This window comes from Melanostigma gelatinosum, assembly GCF_949748355.1.
Source record: "Melanostigma gelatinosum genome assembly, chromosome: 7".
Taxonomy (NCBI): domain Eukaryota; kingdom Metazoa; phylum Chordata; class Actinopteri; order Perciformes; family Zoarcidae; genus Melanostigma; species Melanostigma gelatinosum.
The window spans coordinates 4,595,420-4,613,392 of NC_136640.1; the positions used below are offsets into that span (position 1 = coordinate 4,595,420).

General features: G+C 45.6%; 1 protein-coding gene across 1 annotated transcript in view; it reads left to right on the forward strand.

Annotated features, from left to right (window-relative positions):
• Positions 1-593: 593 nt before the first annotated feature.
• Positions 594-17,973, forward strand: part of dpf1 (double PHD fingers 1) — a gene marked incomplete at its 3' end in the record, with an annotated part of 35,350 nt that continues 17,970 nt past the window's right edge. Inside the window, exons 1-7 of the mRNA XM_079271776.1 lie at positions 594-640; positions 11,546-11,575; positions 13,448-13,608; positions 14,789-14,896; positions 15,431-15,558; positions 16,811-16,900; positions 17,803-17,881. Of these exons, the coding sequence (XP_079127902.1) occupies positions 609-640; positions 11,546-11,575; positions 13,448-13,608; positions 14,789-14,896; positions 15,431-15,558; positions 16,811-16,900; positions 17,803-17,881 (628 nt within the window). The 5' untranslated portion in view covers positions 594-608. The remainder of the gene's footprint in view (positions 641-11,545; positions 11,576-13,447; positions 13,609-14,788; positions 14,897-15,430; positions 15,559-16,810; positions 16,901-17,802; positions 17,882-17,973) is intronic.

The window sequence follows — 17,973 nt, forward strand, 5'->3', positions numbered from 1 at the left end:
CCAAAGTACAGCATATATGCAAAGAAAACATAACTGAAAATAATAACAAATAATTGGTTAATATTATTTTCTCTTCATTCAGTGTGAAATGTAGGCTTCCCATCAAGTTGCCACTTATATGATGTGGTGCAATTTTGGGACTGGCCAGTGCAGACTCAACCTCGCCCATCATCATCATCATCCTCATCCTCATCCTCATCATCCAGACAAGGAAACAATGCATAAGAGAAGCTGGCATCTTCAGACTGACAGACAGTCCTGCAACCCAACCATGACATAACTGTAGACGTTTTTTATTTTTGAAATTATTTGTATTTTAATAAATTCAGAACCGGGGGATGGCATTGCTCTTACAAGTCCGAGGCGGGACTGTGGTCCACTTAAACCGCCATCCCCGCTGGTACTTGTAGTGCGCTTCCCTTCAGCATGTTTCATGTTGACATGCGTAAAAGACTACACTTCCCCAAAGCTGTCACAGGGCGCTCCCGCCTCCCATTGGCTGCTCGCTCCAGCCGCAGCCCCAGAGAATGAATGAAATTGGAATAGCAGCTACATTACATGTACAATACCGGGCTCTGCAGTGTTGCATTCTATCATACTATATCAAAATGGCCACAGCGGTGCAGAACCCCCTCAAATCGTAAGTACAACACATTTCCTGAGCGTTTGCGCTTTTTTTCGTATTTGTGCATGCTGTCAGTGCTTTTTAAGAGCCTTACATTCCCAGATATTTCTCAGCACGATTACCAACACATCTGTACATGCAATGCATACAGCGGAGATGGAGCCAACGCGAATCAGCCTTAAAGAAAAGTTAGATTTGAAGCCGACGAGGGGGGGGGGGGGGGGGGGGGTCTGTTTTTTTTTTGGCACGAGGGGATTATTGTGCGCGCCGATGCAGTTCATATGATAATTTGAGCCAACAGCAGCGTGTGTGCAGGGATATGGAGGAATGCTGGAGGTAGATTTGGGTGACCCGGTGTGTCCCTTGTCACTGTAGCCAGCCAAGATCACGGTCAAAGCAGCCCGGCTGGAGTGGCAGGCTGGCCGGGGTGGCAGGGAGCTTAGAGGGCTTTACCGTACCTGTGAGCACATTTTTGGGACACAGGGGGTAAACAGGTAGGCAGGATGAAGCTCGCTGCATGGGTTTTTGGCTGCAGCGTTACCTTTACTGCCGGACCTCTCGGAAATACATACGCCGAGGTAAATACGCTGGTGTACGGCTTTTAACTCCGAGACTTGCTTTCATCTTCAGCGCCTATAATAAAGCCCATAATGGGATCTAAATTGCGGTCTGGCGTTTTACACTTATCGTGCATCTTAACGGGCATTTAATTCTACCAAATGGGTCTTTAAACGGGTGGATTTCCCCTGAAGTTTCTCCCGAAATAATCCCCTTTGTGCAGGTTTTTTTGGGGGGGTCTTTTTGCGTGTTGTTTTTCTGAGACTGGTTTCAGCGGAATGCAGACGCCTGCTGCCCGCCTGGGCTCCCGGCCAAAAAAAGGTGGCTGATGTGCGTCTGTCAGCGGGTACTTACAGGGAGCCGAACACACAAAAAGAAACAGCACCACAATAGCGCCGATATTCACATGCAGCCGAGGATTGAGCACACAACAGATCCAGTTTAGGCAGTTTGAAACAAAGAAAAGTCGTAGACCTGTGTGCAAAAAAACAAATAGGGGCGCACGTCGGATGCTGCACAGGTTTCACCTGAGCAGTGATATGGGATACAGACCTGTCTGTCTGTCTAACTGTCTGTCTGTCTGTCAGCCTCTCTGAGATGCAGACACAGGCGACATTTCGTGCAAATCCACGAACGACTGCCCTGCACGTGCCTTTCTTTGAAGAGCACTTCACAGCCGAGAGGGAACCGGAACGGTACTGATTGGGCAACTGTGTGCGTGTGCTGCCGTGATTGTACTCTGATGGTATTTTAGTTTTTCTGTTTTTGTTGTTGCCCAAATGCATTTCACTAACAGCATATATCTCAATGAGGGCGTCAGAAAAGATTTGAGATGAATAATTTGGAGGTTTGACGACGCTCTAATAAACTGGGATCCAGTAACGTTCTGTGGTGACGGGACAGGAGTGGACAGGTGGACTGGATGGAGGCCGTCATGTGGGACCTTTTTTTTTTTTTTTTTTTTTTAGCTCAGAGCTTCTTCTCCTCTCCTCTTTGCTCATCCAAGCAGAGCCAAAGTGTGCCCAGATTAGTCCCAGAGGCCCCCTCTGACACCATGTCAAAGGGATTAAATTGACTGATTTGCATGGAACATATATATATATATATATACCAATGTACCAGGGCAGAGAAGGAAGTGAGGTTGTGGTGATAGGAAAGATAATATGATAGGGAAAGAATAAAAGTACAATTTAAACTAATGAGTTAGTGTTTTCAGTGGTGGTCTTGCAAAACAGAAGACATGGCACAAAGCAGTAAAGTTGTCAGCCATGATGCCGACCTGCAGGGATGCTGGCGCACCGCTTCACTACAGCATCTGACTCCATGTGCAACAGTAAAGCCAAATGTATTTCTTACACAAGGCCACAGCAATCAACGCTGCCTTCAACACCTCGCCACCTGTATGGATGCCATTGTTACGCACGCTTTAATTACGTTCCAGTTACCACACACACCCTGCGATCGGCTTTTAAACAAGCCCCTGTAATGAGCAACAAAACTTGCTGTGTTAGAAGGCTTACAAATGAAAGGCCCATTCAGCAAAATGGAAGGAAACAACGAGCAAAATTTGGTTTCAATATCGGCCCTAACAGAGCGGCTGCAGACAATGCCTGTTGTGTCCCCTAACTTTGGTGAATTGCTGCAATGAATTCTAATCGATTCAGTGGATGTAAATTTCAGCAGGATGCATTCACAATAGTCACCCAAGTGTGAGGGGAGTGTGCCTGCAGTGATGTGTGTGTGGAAGTACATTGGAGGGTTCATTTGTGTGCAAACGTAAGTCAGTGGAGGAGAGCAGCTCCAATCCACCGGGCAGTTCCCCACCAGCTCTGTCTCTCTCTCTCTCTCTCTCTCTCTCTCTCTCTCTCTCTCTCTGCTGGATTAGAGACTCATTTAATCTCTCCTTCTCCTCTGCTTCCCTCTCCATCTCTCCCCCCCAACCCTCTTATTTCCTCCCTGTCCTCCCATCACCCCTGCTGCCCCGTCTTGCACTCGTCCCCTCCCTCCTTCTTCATCACTTTCGCCATCCATCACTCTTTTTCTCCATCTCCCTTTTGTTCAGCCATTTCCTCTCGGTCTCGCTCGTTCTCTCTTTTCCATTTTCTTGCTGTTTCGGCCTCAAACCATCTGAGCCCTCCAAGTCGCTTACCCTCAACCTCCCCACCCTCCCCCACTCACCCCCACCCTCCACCATGGTTCCTTACATTGTGAATCAAAGCATGTCAGCAATTTAATATTCAGCCAAACGTACTGGAGGAAATTCTTTCTGCGTTTTGTCAGATCCCTTTAAGTCTTGTTGGATATCTCACTCATAAGAGTTCCCTCAGACAGATTTACTGTGGATTGGAACTATCTACTTGCAGAAAGTGTTTATAGTCCACTGTTCATACCAAATTGTACTATATTTCTACATGTGGCCTCACAGAGTGATATGTTGGTCACAATTAAATTAAACCGACGGCAGGAATTTGACTTCACGACAATCACTGCGAAGGCACAGGTGTCAGGAATTGTGAAAATGTCAGTTGACGCGTCGCTTGTTTTCAGCGATATTACTTCTTTGTGCCGGTTGGAGGGGCAGATGTAGAGAATAGTGTGCTGTGGTATTGCCGGCGGTTGTGGTGGGGGCCTATATATAATAATATTTCTGCCCTGCCTGACTGAGCCGAGCTAAATGAGTTCCATGTAATAACCGGCTCTGTGTGCAAACAGCCCCGCGTGATGGCTGACAACCACAGCCCGAGCATCCATTTCTAGATCTTTCTTTCTCTTTCAATCTCTCCCTTTCATTCCCTCACTCGCTCATTTGTGCGGTATCACCCGTGCGCGCGCGCGCACACACACACACACACACACACACACACACACACACACACACACACACACACACACACACACACACACACACACACACACACACAGAATGGGAAGCACACACAGTTGCACTCTCTCGTTCCCTTTCTTGCTCTCAGTTTTTTCTTCATTGGTACGGGAGTAGGCTAAGCCTGAGGTCTGATGTTTTTAAGGGTATTTCAGAGTTATTCCTTTCTTCAGCCCCTTATTTAGACTTTCTATCTGTTTTACTTCGTGTGTGTTTTTAGAAGACAGGATAGAGAGAGAATGAGAGAGAAAGAGAGAGACATAGAGAAGTATTTTTAGCTCTGTGACCTATTTCTCCAGTGCTACCGAACTGACTGTCAGTCAGCTCCACTGCTTTGGGACCTTGCGTGATTTCCACCGAGGACAATTGGAATTTGTAGTTTTGTTTGGTCGCAAACTTGTAGTCCAAAATGCAAAAGGTGTGGTGGGAGAATTAATCAACCCAAATCTCTCTCCTCAGCGTTATTTCCTCTCTGTTGTCATTCCCCATTTATATTACTCCCAGCGTGCGTGTCCAGTGGATCCCCATCAGGAGTTGTTGAGGGTGGAGTCAACACAAACCAATGTCTGCTTCCCTCTGCAGCACTTTAATAAGGATACAGACTGAGGAGGTGGAGGGTGAGGTGGGGCTAAGAAAACACACACACACATGCACCCAGATACAGAGGTAGGGAATCCATCGCCATAATAAGAGGCCAAGTGCAGTGGTGATAAATCTCACCTGAAGGAGCTGTTCAGAGGCAGATTGCCTTACGCTGATGTACTGCCCTCAATACACACTGCAGCTAGCTACGGGCTACATACACCCACACACATAGACCAGCCCACACAAACACAAATACTCAGCATGCTTACATGCACGGATGAGAACGAGCATGCGTAAGTCTTGCAGACAAATACCCACAAATAGAGAACGTGCACACATACTTACATTCACACAGAGAGGCCCATGATTCACAGTTTTATAGTGACTCCAAGATAACCACACCCAGTGGACAACAAGGGAGACACACACACACACACACACACACGTACACACACACAGGAAATGAAATGCAACTCTTCATTAAAATCCCACGTAGCAGGTAACACAAACCTTTTGACAGATGTGACATGAGCTGCCGCTGTCTGCCCTCCTCTCTTTCTGTGTGTCAAATCTTTCGTCATGTTCAAATATGCAAACAGGCAGTAGCAGACACACACACACACACACACACACACACACACACACACACACACACACACACACACACACACACACACACACACACACAGATGCAGTGCTGTGACAGCAATTTGAGCAAACTGACATTTTCCAGCTGGTTATGTGGCAGACGTCCGCTCCTGCACAGACGTCCACTCCGGCATATACAATGCCACACTCACACACACACACACACACACACACACACACACACACACACACACAACACACACACACACACACACACACACACACACACACACACACACACACACACACACACACACTCCTGTCGGTCCATTTGTATTTGTCTGTCACTGTCAGACAGTGTGTGGCCTCTTTGTCTCAGAGACTGAAATACACACACACACACACACACACACACACACACACACACACACACACACACACACACACACACACACACAATGTACTCCAATGTGTGTTCCCTTTAAATTGTAGAACTGTAGAACTGTTTGCGTTTGTGCACGTGCATTGGTGTGGTTGTACGTGTGCAGCAATATATATATCTACTTGCCACTGCAGCCTAGCAATCATCAGAAGAACAGGCAAATGTGTTCACGTGCACATGCACAGAGAATGGTAGAAGAGGGAAAAAAGACAAATCATTTCACTGAGAGTGAGAGAGAGAGAGAGAGAGAGGTAAGGGTTGTATTGCATAGTTTAATCTGTTGAGTTCAGCCATGGAGGCTGGGTTTGGGGGGAGGGGAGGAACAGTACAGTAGGCATCCTGACCGTTCTCCACTCTGCACACACACAAACACACACGCGCACACAAAGCTCTGTAGGCCAGACAACACCAATGTGTGTGTGTGCGTGTGACTGTGTGAGTAACTGCACAGATGGACAATGGTGGATGAGACAGGTGTGTCGACCAGGTGTACAGACTTGGGTCTGTAGGCGCAAGTGTTTTCACAGGCTTAAAGCTAACTCGTACACACACACACACACACACACACACACACACACACACACACACACACACACACACACACAGAGTCTACAGCCATTGCCTCGGCATCATTTGCTAACAAATCTAAAGTGCAAATCACTCCCATGCAATCTGCCTTCATCCCTCGTAGAGCCATTTACATTTGGAATACTTTCCTCTCAGTGTAATTACCTAATTTCACCCAGTTGGAATCCACCATTAAAATGAAATCCTTTGTTGACGTTCACGATCATTTTTTTATTTTTAAAATTGTGGACAAATTTTCATGATTTCCTCATATTTCTCATCAGCTTTTCCAATGATTCAATTTCACCTCCAGGGGGAGCCCTCTGTTTTCTCTATTGGTCGAGGCACCAGCTAATTGGTTTGGTTAATTGCACCGTAACCACAGGAATGCTACCGGCAGTGTGTGTGTGTCTGTCTTAGCAGTGTGCGGATGCAACACTGGACTCAGTGTGTGCTGAAGTGGACGGCCTCTGCTGGATGGGGCTTGAGGAATCGCCCAGAGATTCAGACAATAGCTTACCCACCGCGGGCCTGGTGGGGTGAATGCTGTATGTCTGCTGCCTGTCAAGAGCACAAGTGTGTTTGCGTGTGTGTGTGTGTGTGTGTGTGTGTGGGGGGGGGGGGGTGTTTGGGTGTGCTCCCACTGTTCCCAGTTTCTTCAGTGTTTTCATGAAGGCCTCTCCCTCCCTGCTGTTTGCTTCGTGCAGGCTGAGGCAGACAGCTCAATGTGAGCTAAGGATTCATACTCACACATAGACCACATGCTCCAGGCGCTCCCGTTCCTTTTCTTCATCTAAACTTGATTTGGTGTGTGTGTGTGTGTGTGTGTGTGTGGTTAGAGCTTCATGATATTGTCTACATTGTGTTTGCATGCATGAACCTCTTTGTCATATTCCCGTGCGCATGCATGTATATTAATGTCCTTTTTAGAATGTATGTACCAGTGCATGTATTTGTGTAGCATTGCTGTGTGTGTGCGTGCACATGCATGTGCACAGGTGTCCTTCGTGATGTTTTTGTGCCCTTGCACAGCACCGGGCCTGTGTGATTGTCATTTCTGTCATGTCTGCCTGGACATCTTTGGTAGTCAGCTTCAGTTCGTTGGAGGGTTGGCACTCCGACAGTCAATTCCTAAAGCTGCTAGTATTTCTCTGTCCCTGCGCTCGTGAGTCTGAGTGCGTTCATCAGTGTCAAATATAGCTGGAATAAACCTGCAATAGAAACAGATGTTGAGAAAATAGAAATGAAAATGATTGGAATTGTAAAATTAGTTTTCATGCACAATGAGGCGTAAACCCACAGTGTGTGCGTGTGTGTGTGTGTGTGTGTGTGTGTGTGTAGAATCAGGCTTCGGCTTTCCTTCGTTGGCTGTGTGGTTTGATGATGGACGCTTTGGTTTCTCGGTGCCTCTTCCTGTGGTCTGTGTTTTCAGCAGCTGCTGGGTTGGCCGGTGCTGCGGTCCCTCTCCACGTGGAGGAACAATCTGCTTTGTTATCATGTGAACAGTAGCTGAGCCTTTCTTCCTTGTCTACAACACAGAAATAGTTCCACACTTTGGGAAATATGCTTCTTCACTTCATAACAATATATACTGTGTCAATAAGGGAGCTTTGTAGCTTATTTTGTTACCTTCTGACAAATGCTAAGCTAACAGTCCCCTCCCGGCTGTAGTTTTTTGTCCATGACCATGAGCTTGGTATCAATCTTCTCATCTAACTCTCAGCAAGAAAACAAATACTTGTGTGTGCATTACTCACCATGTCAGACCATTCCCTCAAGTCTCTGATTTGCTGCCACGTGTACAATTCACCAGCAAGTAGCTGATGCTTTATCTTTACATTATGACAGGACACATGAACTTAGCAGAGCCACCCTGTCACGCATCAGAGTAAAAATGAAGTTGTAGCAGTTTTTAATACAGCCGGCAATTAACTATTTGCGATGTAACGATAGAGTGGAGCAATGTTTACCTGAGCAGAGAAAGTCACTCTCCCTCTGTGTGTGATGCTGTCTGAGGTTCTCCTTGCTTTGTTGACACAGCCGGGCAAGTGTGTGCATCCCTTATAGTGCATGTTATTCCTGATTCATACTCCTGCGGCTGTGCGCTCATGCATTAACACGTAATTCCTTCTGATTTGGACCTGTGGTCTTTTGTCAGGTGGGCTTTGATGTATTCGATAGAGGTGATTCAATAGTTCCACATGAGTTTGGCCCAACACAACTCAATGGCTGTAGAAAAATAACCATGAAGGAAGAGTTGGACAAGAAGGTGGAGCTCCATGCCTAGAATTAATAAGGTTGTTGTTGTAACAGGATGCGAGGTACTATGCATCGCATTCTCTGCGAGCTCCGCAAACCATCTCTGCGGCTCTGCGAAAGCTTTCCACAAGCTTCCCAGAAGTATTGCAACTACGGAATTGTTGCAGAAGCTTAGCTGCAACCAGCAACCTCCGGTTCTGAAGAGGCAACGCAGAAGAGTCTTAAACTAGCATTCTCTCTACGGGCTCCTCTGGTTGCAAAACGAAGTCTAATTGTATCGAAGTCTATGAGAAAATGACTCTACTTCTCTGTTGATTTATTACCTCAGTAAACATTGTAAATATGAGTTTATGCTCTCAATCTCTAGTTTCAAGTCTTCTTCAATACAGAATGATGTAAATAAAGCAGGGTGTGCTTTATCACATATGTTTCATTGCTATTCAGGCCCATATTGCACAATGAAAGATTGCATTCTCAGAAATGTTTGCTGATCACGCTCTTTCCGCCGTTGCTTCACTGTGATTTCTGAATCAACTCCAAGAGCTGAAGATTGTTATTTTACAAATTGATGTCGAGAGTCTGATTTCCTCTGGTGGCTATTTGCCAGCAGGGCCGAGAGTATCTCCTATTTGCTGCTGAATTAAGGGTTTCACGGTGCAGAGGAATGTACCGTTAGCCCCCCTTTTAAGCGACAGCGAGCTAAAGATGAAGTGTTATCAGCGAGTCGCGTCTTTTCACAGGTCGTCCTGCTCTGTTACTGCAGAGTTATCTCTCTCTTTGTCCATCTTCTCTCTCATTTAGTCTCCCTTCCTCTTCTCACCCCTTTCCTCCCCATATATTTCTGCGTCTCCCTCGTTGGATGTCACTTTCCTCTTTCTCGATTTCTCTCCTCTGCTCATCTCATCCCCCTTCCCTCTTTCTCCAAATATCTTCTCCCAACTTCCTCTTTGCGTATCTCCCTCTCAGCCTCCACTTCGAGTGCCTCAGCTCGTCTCCCGTGCGAGCCTCCAAACAGGCAAGCAGTCATGCAGCTCTCCTGTCACAATGTAATGAGATTGGGAGCACCCAAATTGAAAGAAGCCATTTTCTACAGCTGTCAACTTATTATCGAGAGGGGACCGGCTCATTCTCCGGCGGAGGAGAGAGGGATGAAGGTGATGTAGGGATGAAGGAGAGCTGGTTTTGAAGTGAGAGGGGTGCTGAGGCAGGAGGGGGGGCTCAGAGGTGATGAGCTGTTTTACATTTTGAATGTTGTCTTTTTTCCTCCTCTGTTTTTTCACTTTGGTCACGAGTGGAGCCTGGAAGTCCAAGTCTTTTTTTCACCATGTTCGTCTTACTGTAGTATGTAAAAAAGAAGCATGTAAGGTTTCTGGACCTGTGTGTGTGTGAGCCTTTATTCTGCCTCCTCATCACTATTTATAGGTGCACTTCTGCAAGTACAAACTCTGACTTTAAATGAAGCATTTAGGTGTTGCGTTTATCCAGAGTGGCTGCTTCTCTCTGGACAGGCCTCTACCCCGCTCAGTTCGTCTTCGGTTTATTGTAAACTACACGGAGGATCGCTTGCAAAGCACTAAAGGATCCAGCGATGGCCCGCCAGGTTGCAGAACTGGTTCAGGAGGTTTTGAAGATGTCGACGCACAAGCTGTCAGACCTCACCAGCATCTGCTGGGTCTTACGGGAGTTACATTTGTCCTTTTACTAACCAGGACAGTTGATTGTTGTTGACATTTTCACAAGTTGTATCCAGTTTGAGGATATTGTGTTTGAGCGTCATGTCAAAAAAGTCACATCTTTTCAAACCTAATTTAGTTTTTCCTCTGCTCAAAGATGATGATCTGTTCTGTTTGTACCTTGAGAGTTTGTTGTACTGTGTTGTAGTGGCAGATTTCAATAAGTACCTCAGCCAAGGAGGCTTTTGGTCCAGTTTGTTTGCTTTTCGTCTGTTAATTAGCAGATATTAAAAACCAAAACAATTATTTCACAGATTTCAGTAAAATCTTGGACAAATTCAAGGCTTGGGCCAAGAGGGAACTGGTTAGATTTGATGCAGATAAAGCTAAAACGTGAACTTCTTTTTTTTGCGTTACGGGGCATTTTGTGGCTTTAAAATCGAATTATTATGATGAATCCCTCAGCATGAGTTTGCAATTTTAAAGTACCGCAACACATTTTTTTACAACAACAAATTTGATCCAATCATCACCAAATTAAAGTTGTACACCATTTAATTTATTTTCTGTCATTATTTGCCAGATTCCTTAGATGCAGCCTCTATGCATCAAAAGTGAGTTTTCAGGTGTTGGAGATTGAGATCAAACCTTTTGTGGCTCCAGAGGGAGCTGCGTGAAGTCGGATAAACGTCCTCAAGTGATGTCACTTGAGTCAGGGCTGAAAACACAAATTTGAAATCGGAAAAGAAATGTGTGTTTGTGGAGATATCTCAAGTTATCTCAACAAAACAAAAACTGAAACTTGCATAACGTACCAGAATCTCTGCTTGAACTGTCAATAGTCGAGTTGCATTGTGGGTAAGGTATAGCGGCAGGTTTTGGAAAGGGAAGAAAAAATGCATAGGTTAAAAAGAACGATATCTCTGGTCTGACACTGTTGTGCAATGCCAAATCGGCTGCACTGCATTGTATTTGTGAGGACGCTGCTGTCCCAGCACTGTAGCTCTGTGCGTGTGTGTCGCTGCAGTTTAGTGTGTCCTGTATCTACCGTCTGTATTGTGACCTTGATGGCTGCACTCAGCAGGAAGACACAAGAGAGGAGTGATTAACAGGAGAGAGAGAGACAAAGAGAAGACAGAGAAGTGCTGAGGAACATGCAAATAAAAAAAAAGAAGTGCAGCGAGAAATGGGCAAAGTGTGAAAGTTAAACATGCAACAAGAAAATCGGAAGAAAAAAGAGGAAAAAAAGAGATTTCTTTAAAAGACTGAGAAGTGGAGAGGGAGTGAGAGAGGATGTAGGGGGGAGAGGAGCAGTGACTCACCACACATCTATCATTTCTTTCTCCTTTTTCTTCTTCTCCCTACAGGCAATCTGGAGGTGCAGTCATCAAGAACAGGTAAGAGAGAGGAGGGGAGACGGGAGGGAGGGAGGAACAAAGAGGAGAATATTACACTGAATGTTAATCAAACTCACACTTGTACAGGTGAGAAGATACAGTGCAATGAGTGCACACATTGTAACTGCATGGGTGTGACTGTGTGTAACTGCATGTGTGTGACTGTGTGCGGCTGTAATGTGTGTGACTGTAATGTGTGTGACTGTGTGAGGCTGTAATGTGTGTGACTGTGTGCGGCTGTAATGTGTGTGACTGTGTGCGGCTGTAATGTGTGTGACTGTGTGCGGCTGTAATGTGTGTGACTGTGTGTGGCTGTAATGTGTGTGACTGTGTGCGGCTGTAATGTGTGTGACTGTGTGTGGCTGTAATGTGTGTGACTGTGTGCGGCTGTAATGTGTGTGACTGTGTGGCTGTAATGTGTGTGACTGTGTGCGGCTGTAATGTGTGTGACTGTGTGCGGCTGTAATGTGTGTGACTGTATGCGGCTGTAATGTGTGTGACTGTGTGTGGCTATAATGTGTGTGACTGTGTGTGGCTGTAATGTGTGTGACTGTGTGCGGCTGTAATGTGTGTGAATGTGTGCGGCTGTAATGTGTGTGACTGTGTGCGGCTGTAATGTGTGTGACTGTGTGAGGCTATAATGTGTGTGACTGTGTGCGGCTGTAATGTGTGTGACTGTGTGTGGCTGTAATGTGTGTGACTGTGTGCGGCTGTAATGTGTGTGACTGTGTGCGGCTGTAATGTGTGTGACTGTGTGCGGCTGTAATGTGTGTGACTGTGTGAGGCTGTAATGTGTGTGACTGTGTGTGGCTGTAATGTGTGTGACTGTGCGGCTGTAATGTGTGTGACTGTGTGCGGCTGTAATGTGTGTGACTGTGTGCGGCTGTAATGTGTGTGACTGTGTGCGGCTGTAATGTGTGTGACTGTGTGCGGCTGTAATGTGTGTGACTGTGTGCGGCTGTAATGTGTGTGACTGTGTGCGGCTGTAATGTGTGTGACTGTGTGTGGCTGTAATGTGTGTGACTGTGCGGCTGTAATGTGTGTGACTGTGTGCGGCTGTAATGTGTGTGACTGTGCGGCTGTAATGTGTGTGACTGTGTGCGGCTGTAATGTGTGTGACTGTGTGCGGCTGTAATGTGTGTGACTGTGTGTGGCTGTAATGTGTGTGACTGTGCGGCTGTAATGTGTGTAACTGTGTGTGGCTGTAATGTGTGTGACTGTGCGGCTGTAATGTGTGTGACTGTGTGTGGCTGTAATGTGTGTGACTGTGCGGCTGTAATGTGTGTGACTGTGTGTGGCTGTAATGTGTGTGACTGTGCGGCTGTAATGTGTGTGACTGTGTGTGGCTTGAACGGTGCGGTCGTCTGCTGTGACCCAGGTTAATAGGACCGCACACACACACCCTCAATCACACCATAACTGCTCATGATTGACCAGGCAATGCCCCGTTTGGCTTGACACATGTGCACCAACCCTTAGAAGTGTGTTTAACCCATAAGAACCCAGAAAGAAATATGGGGGATATAAAACAGACTAAATGGAACACGTGTAACACATTTCTGAAAATATTTTCTAAATACTACCCTCTAGAGTCAAAGATCTGAAATGTTATGTCACAATGGGCGTTTACGTATGAATGTACTCCTCTTGGCCAGATTCTTATTTGTGCTTGCACACACACACACACACACACACACACACACACACACACACACACACACACACACACACACACACACACACACACACACAACCCTTGCTAATTTTGGACTGTATTCCCTCTTTGGCCTTCACCTTTGACCCCCTCACACCCTCTTCTTTCTATTCTCCCTCCTCCTCCTCCTCCTCTTCCTCCTGTCTTTATCCTCTCAGTCTTGGTGAGGAGTTCTATAAGGAGGCCATTGAACACTGTCGCAGCTACAATGCCCGTCTGTGCGCAGAGCGCTCCATGCGTCTCCCCTTCCTGGACTCCCAGACCGGCGTGGCCCAGAGCAACTGCTACATCTGGATGGAGAAGAACCACCGCGGACCAGGTGTGTGTCTCTCAGGGTGTGTGTGTGTGTGTGTTTTCATACCGTGTCAGGATAAAGTGGCTGGCTGAGGCTTGATCTTCTTTGTTGCGTTGCGTTTACCAGCTGTTGTGCTAAACTAATTATTTTCTCTGCATCATTCTTCTCGCTTCCTTCGCCTTCCTCTGCTCTGCTTGTTTCTCGTCTCCCTTTTCCTCTCACCTCTCCCTCATTTTCCTCCCCCTCGTTTCCAGGCCTCCTACCTTTCACAGCTCAACTTCTTTCTTTACTTTGCCCGACGGTTGTTTCCTCATCGCTCTCTCTTTCTCTGTAACATCAGTGTATTTTGGCAGTGAATCAGACAACCCTGTAGGCAATGATACGCCGCTGGCACCAACTATTCCAGAGACAGAGTGTGTGTGTGTGTGTGTGTGTGTGTGTGTGAACTTGTGCATGAGAGTGTAGGCTTTGAGTTTGTAGGCTTTGCTTGGTGTCTGGTTGTTAGTTAGTTAGTTTTTGGTTATAACTTGCATTTCCATAGAATAGTGTTGAATTAAAAAGAGTTGCATGAGTTAAAGATGACATTTTTATTACTATTTGATGCATTTTTAATGGCTGATTATTTTCCAAAACCAACAAAAAGAAGTTTATATTTAAAAACTGTATTAATAATGACACATCTTTAGTTAGGAAACATGTACCAGACCATAACACGGCCATTTACGCCAAAACCTTTCATAGCCATGCAAGAGTTCAGACAGTTCAACTATTAGATGGATTCAGACTTTTATACAGTAATTCATGATTACTTAGAATGAATGTCCCAATTAATTATGACTTTCCCATTTTGTGGTGCAGACTGAAATGTCGCCATTGGATCAAATTTAAATGAAATTTGGTTCAGAAGTTTACGTCTCTCTCAGGTTCAATTCTATAACTTTTGTGACATCTGAAAGCACCGGAAAAACAAACGTCATTCCCGTCATCCCGAGCGGTACTACAATAAACTATGATGTGTTGGCGTTTATCTCAACTCACTGCTTTGCGTAAATGTAGACATTTTGAATGTTAATATTCTAGCACATCAGACTCTGACTATCTATTTATCTTATCATCCATTTTCCGTGCTTTCGTTCACTATAACGCCCGGACGGTGGCAGCGTGTCTTGTAACCGGGCTGTGTTTGTATTCCTCTGTGTTTCAGGTCACGCTCCAGGTCAGTTGTACACATATCCCGCTCGCTGCTGGCGCAAGAAGAGACGGCTAAACATCCTGGAGGACCCGCGGCTTGTACCGATCGAGTTCAAGATCGGTAATTAACGAGCAATTTTCTGATAACTTTTACCATTGACGGAGTTGTGCGATTGATACTGGTTTAAAAAAATCCATCTTTATTCCACATCCTACGACGGTATCACATAACTTGGAATTGGGTATTTAAAAAAAGTTCTGTGGATTTGACCAATGTTTGGCTGCACATCATGTTGTCGTGCTTCTATAAATTCAAAAGGTCAGAAAATATGCACTTTTTTCTAATTTTGAAATAACTTTAACGCTTATAGAAATGGCTCACAGCCCTGCTCATAATTAAAAGAAAGTTGTATGCATAGCCATAGTTTTTAGTTAAACAATTCAGAATAAAATTGAACTTTCTGCTTATTTACTGACACTCTACAAGGTGGTTATATGAAGTGACAAGCAATACACAAACACATTGCAGAGGATCACTTCAGCGTCATGAAGCAGCCACGTTCAGTTTCCTCGGGGCACTGTCAGCCCAACTGAGCATGTCAGCGTGAATGAGAGACTTCTGCTGTTTTCTGATTGCGACTGTCTCGTTCTCCAGACTACGAGGCTTCTCTAAAGAAGGAGGGGGGCGTCCCAGATGGTCCCGTGTTGGAGTCGCTGCTCGCCGGGGAAACCCTGGACAAGAAGGTAGAAACCAAGGAAGAAGAGCCAATGAGCGAGTGTCAGGTGAGACTCTCGTTTCTCTTTCTTCCCTCTCTCTCTCTCATTTCCTCTCTTCTGTACTTTGTTGTTCCCTGTGTCTTGTTCATATGTCAGGCTGTCTGTGTTTGTGTTTCTTTGTCTTTTTCTCTGCCATTGTCTCTCTCCGAGTGTGTGTTTTGGCGTTGACACAAGCTCCCGCAGCTCTGTCAGCTCCCTCCTGGCACCGGGTTACAAGTGTGTGTGTGTGTGTGTGTGCTTGTAATTGTGTGTGACTGCACTGCAGTCATTCTCTGTGTTTTACCGGGTTTCCGCTCACGTGTTTTACAGGCCGAACTTGTGAGCTGTTATTCGAGGGACATTTCTGCAGCATGTTGCACTCAGTAACTTCTGAGCGAAAACGTGCCCATCCGGCTGGAGTATTTCACCGGCTCGAGGCAGTTGCTCTAGTACTCAGACGGACAGCTAATCAATCAGCTGTTGAGTGAATGGTCCTCGCAGTGGCCCTTGGAGAGATAGAGAAGTGTTTGGGGCCTCTAATCCGGGGCTTCCCCTGACTCCAGCCCAGCCAGTCATGTGCACACTCAGCTCTTCCCTCGCTGCTTATCATCTTCAGATGTCTTTTTATGAAATAAACCTTGTATTTTCCTATTGTCCTCACTGAGGACAAGAAAAACTAAAACCCTATTGTCGTAAAGAGTCCACCGTAAGATGAAGTTCAGTGTATTTGTCCTGAGGCGCGCTACAAAGCCTGTGAAAACAGCTGCAGACAATTGTTGCATTATGGGAGATGTGGGATCCAGTGTTTTTGGAGCTTTACTCATATTAAGGACGAAGAATCGGGATATCTTGGCCTCTACTGCTTTATTATCTTTTTTAATGTGCCTCTTGTGAGTCCGCTGACATCTAGAAGTGCAATCCTAAATTGCGTGGTGCACCCCTTTAATTGAAGAAGTCTTTAACTGCATCTTCTATTGCAATTAAATGGTGACACATTTGGCTATATTTAGTAATGCAATGGTTCTGCTCTTAAGGTTGTTTCCTGCAGTGGGATTATGCAAATACTCTCAAAATCAGCAGGAAGACGTGCAATTTCATGCGGGGCAGCACAAAAGCAAGTAGAGGCCGAGATGGTTGAGAGGAAAGCAAAGAAAAGAGAGGAAAAGGTAAATAAAGGAAAGGAAACTAACTTACCTGTCTGACAGTCCATCTGTCCATCTGTCTCTCCGTCTCTCCGTCTCTCCGTCTCTCCGTCTCTCCGTCTGTTTCTCCTCCGTAGAAGCTGCTGGTCGGGGATTTCCCTCATGAGCTGGAGGGGGACGAGATAGAGGAAGACGTCCCGAAACGCAAGAACCGTACCAAAGCACGGGTAAAGCACAAATGATATTTCAATATTCATCTCTTTTTTTCTCCCCTGGTCATTTTATCCTGAACATTAAGCCACAATAGAAACTGTTTGGCTGTCAGTGCAGGAGAGTGACGCTCGGAAAGTCTGCCGACTTGACCCGGATCAAGCTCAGAGTCAAACTGCGATGTGAAAGTTCAGCCTGTGTTGCTGGTGTCAAATGCATCTCAGAAGTATTAAATTAAAGCCTTTATTCCGATACAGTATACATGGAGACATTGTACTATAATTGCATCTACAGAAATGGCACTTGTTTTTCTGATTCCTGGTGTGAGGTTATGATATGTTTAATTTATTGTGACTTTGACTTCTCCGTATTCCTGAGTCTGCAACAATTATTAATACATGCAAAATGCTTTCAGCGATTTGAAATCATGCTGAGACAACCTTTCTTTTTTTTTTTTTACAACTTTGATTAGATCAAACAGGGTCCCCACACACACACACTCTGTTTTTGGGTGTCTTACGGGAAGATAATCAAGTGTTAACAATGTATTCTGAAAATCATCACACACATACACATGCTCACACACAGACACCAGGGTTGCTAATTGGAGCTGTTGCTCCCCTGCTAGGTGTCATCAGCCCCCTCCTGCTGGAAGTGGAGCTTTACACTGAGAGCAGATGATTACAGTAGAATGCAAGCGTGTGTGTGTGTGTGTGTGTCGACACTTGAACACACAAGTGAAGAGTGTGCTGTCACGCTGTTTTTATCATGTGTGTGTGTGTGTCTGTGCAGGACTTGTGTAACAAGTGTTGAAGTTTCAACTTTTTGTTTGTATCTTGAGTACATGTATGATTTTGCATGTGGCTGTCTGAGTTCTCACAAGTGTGTGTGTGTGTGTGTGTGTGTGTGGTCTCTGCAGGCCTACGGTGTCGGGGGCATGAGGAAGAGACAAGAGCCGGCTGCCATTGAAGACAGAGACAAGCCCTACGTCTGTGACAGTGAGTGTTGCAACTTTATTTCTTTATTCCTGTTTCTCCTCATTCTTTTACAGACAACTCATTTCATACACTGTGTGTGTTTGTGTGTGTTG